General features: G+C 38.4%; 1 protein-coding gene across 1 annotated transcript in view; it reads right to left on the bottom strand.

The window, feature by feature from the left end:
- Window positions 1-1,121: 1,121 nt before the first annotated feature.
- Window positions 1,122-2,500, bottom strand: part of LOC144968351 (peptidase M20 domain-containing protein 2-like) — a 19,636-nt gene continuing 18,257 nt past the window's right edge. The window contains exon 8 of the mRNA XM_078906627.1: window positions 1,122-1,430. Within this exon, the coding sequence (XP_078762753.1) occupies window positions 1,297-1,430 (134 nt within the window). The 3' untranslated portion in view covers window positions 1,122-1,296. The remainder of the gene's footprint in view (window positions 1,431-2,500) is intronic.

Raw genomic sequence — 2,500 nt, 5'->3', positions numbered from 1 at the left:
TTATGGGTGACACCATGACAGATTAAAGAATCGAGAGTGGGCGAGGTTTAATGCTACAGTGATGTGTCACCACTCTATTAGAGACAAAAGAGGGCAGGCTTTGCAGTATGGGTTTGTGCAGCCATATATGACCTTGTGATAAATTTCCATTGCCTCATTCAAGAATACTCTTTAACTGATCTGCTTCCATTTTTGGAAACTCTTGAGCAACACGTTTATAAACATCCAGCCTCAGCAAGAAAACAGATGACCCTTGATGCCTTCTTAAGGAAATGAGTGATGTCAAACACAAAGAAAACTTAGGGACTTTACAACCATAAAAAGAACCAAAAAAAGATTTTAAAAAGCCAAACACACTAAAGAAAAAAAGAAAAACATAAAAAAGCACATGTTTAATGAGCCCATGCACGGTCCCAAGCCTGTGTAAACTCAGAGGGAAAATGTTGCAATAGTGGACAGGAACTTCAGTTAGTCGCAACTTCAGTTAATCGCAACATTTTCGCTGATCCCAAGGTGTTGCGATTATTCAAAGTGGACTGTACTAGCAACACAAAAATCTTGAACACTGTCGGAGGGAAACACAGAAATCTTGAACAAACTGGACCTTCACTTTCGCATTCGTTGATAAAATTATTTTGCCTATATTTCTATTGAATACAAATAAAAACTGCCATCGCTCTCCATTGGCGTTAACTGTACTAGTTAATGTGTGTTCACATGCATGCGTGTGTGTGTGTGTGTGTGTGAGTGTATGTGTGAATGGAGGGAGGGGGTGTGCGAAGTTTGTTTGACCAGTGTCTTATGCATGCGATGCTTCACTCTGTCTCATGTAAACCAGTACCAGTGGGAGACTACCGAGCAAATAATGGCATGACTGTTACTGATGTATTAGAATCAAAGAAGTGATCAGGGTTGGGGAAGGTAAGGTAAGAAGAGAGGCACTGGGGAGGCAAGTGAAGAGTAGAAGTGATTAGGTACCAGATTCGTAGTGCTAAGTCTGTAATCAACAATGTGTGCTGGCTTTGTCTTCTTATTATAGTACACTGAAAGGGGAACATTATACCATCTGTTATTGAATGAAACAAGATGCACTAAATGCTGCACCTCATTATAATGAGATCTTACCAAAGCCACCCGTATTTGCCCCCCCCCCCCCCCCCCCCCTCACATTCTTCATATTCTTTGTAAAATACTTAACTAGGAAAACTCGATAATACAGACATCTCGAACAAATAGGTCTGGTCCCAACTTGTTTGAGATTTCCGTGCTGCACTGTAGTTACACAACCTATATCAACTAAGCATGCTTCATGTCTTCCATGAAATCCTGTCGGATGCGATCCAGTAAAGATGGATCACACAGCACCTTGATCGCAGTCATAGCTAGGGCTTTGGCTTGGATGAGAGTTGAAGGTTGAGCACTTGGGGAGCCTAAAATTTCGGAATCGGGGAAGGGATGGGATGGTAGAGTGAAAGATGGGGAAAAATGCAGGAGTGTTATGTTCTATTCTATTGAATATAAAAAATAAGCATAGCAATGTCCTTTTATGTATCAGTGAAGAGCCTTATGTAAATGTATATACTGCTTTCTTAAAGACAAAAGTATTGTGCCCTCTTTTCTGTATTCTTAACTATATTGAGGTGGCTGAGTGGTTAAGGCGTTGTTGCACTGTGACATGACAGTCCCCAAAATTTGATCACCGCCTCAGGCACTTTCTTTTTTTTTTTCTTTTTGAGCAAGATTATTAATGCCCAATTCACTCACTTTAAGCAACAAGGTTGATTCCTGTTAACATCAGACATAAGTTCAATGGATTATTTATATTCCTTCATGGAATGCCTAGTGACATAAGGGTGTAATTCTTTTTTTTTTTTCACACTCCTCTGCATGACAAATCAGTTAATACTCAGTTGTATCAATTCTTGCAATTGCGTTAGACTAAATAAAATGTTCAGTTAAAACATAATAATTGTTGGTTCTTGAATTGATGAGTAATCAAATAGTTCAAGTACACAATAAATTCTTTGCCATGTTTTCCAGAATTAGAGGACAAATAAATTTGATAACATTATTATCATTGATTGCCTTAATCAGCTTGGAGGCTCAAGCAAAAGCATTATATTAAAAAAAACAATTAAACTTTAATGTAAAGGTGTCATCATCTGTCGAAAAATAATGTGCTAGCGATTGAAATTGACAATCCCATCTCATGTGACAATTTGAAGATCTTGCCTTCAACACGGTAATAAAAACATTTAATAAGTGATATGGCTCTGCTCTTGATACTTTCGAAACATGATTGTTTGTACGGGTAGAGTTGTTAGCTCTATTCAAACCTATTTATACTCCCAGGGAGTTGATCCTCATTTAGTATGGCCTATCTCCTTGACCGGTCCAGAACTGGGTGACCCTGATATTTTGAAAGCTTCCTTTCACTTTCAGATCATCCGTGGATTTTTTTAAAATGTACATAGGCAGATTTTGTCAAGATCATCCTCAC

This window comes from Berghia stephanieae, chromosome 3 (genome assembly GCF_034508935.2).
Source record: "Berghia stephanieae isolate SIO BIC M18660-M18661 chromosome 3, UCSD_Bste_1.3, whole genome shotgun sequence".
Classification (NCBI taxonomy): domain Eukaryota; kingdom Metazoa; phylum Mollusca; class Gastropoda; order Nudibranchia; family Aeolidiidae; genus Berghia; species Berghia stephanieae.
The sequence above is the reverse complement of the archived record's forward strand: the minus strand, read 5'-3'. Positions and strand labels throughout refer to the sequence as shown.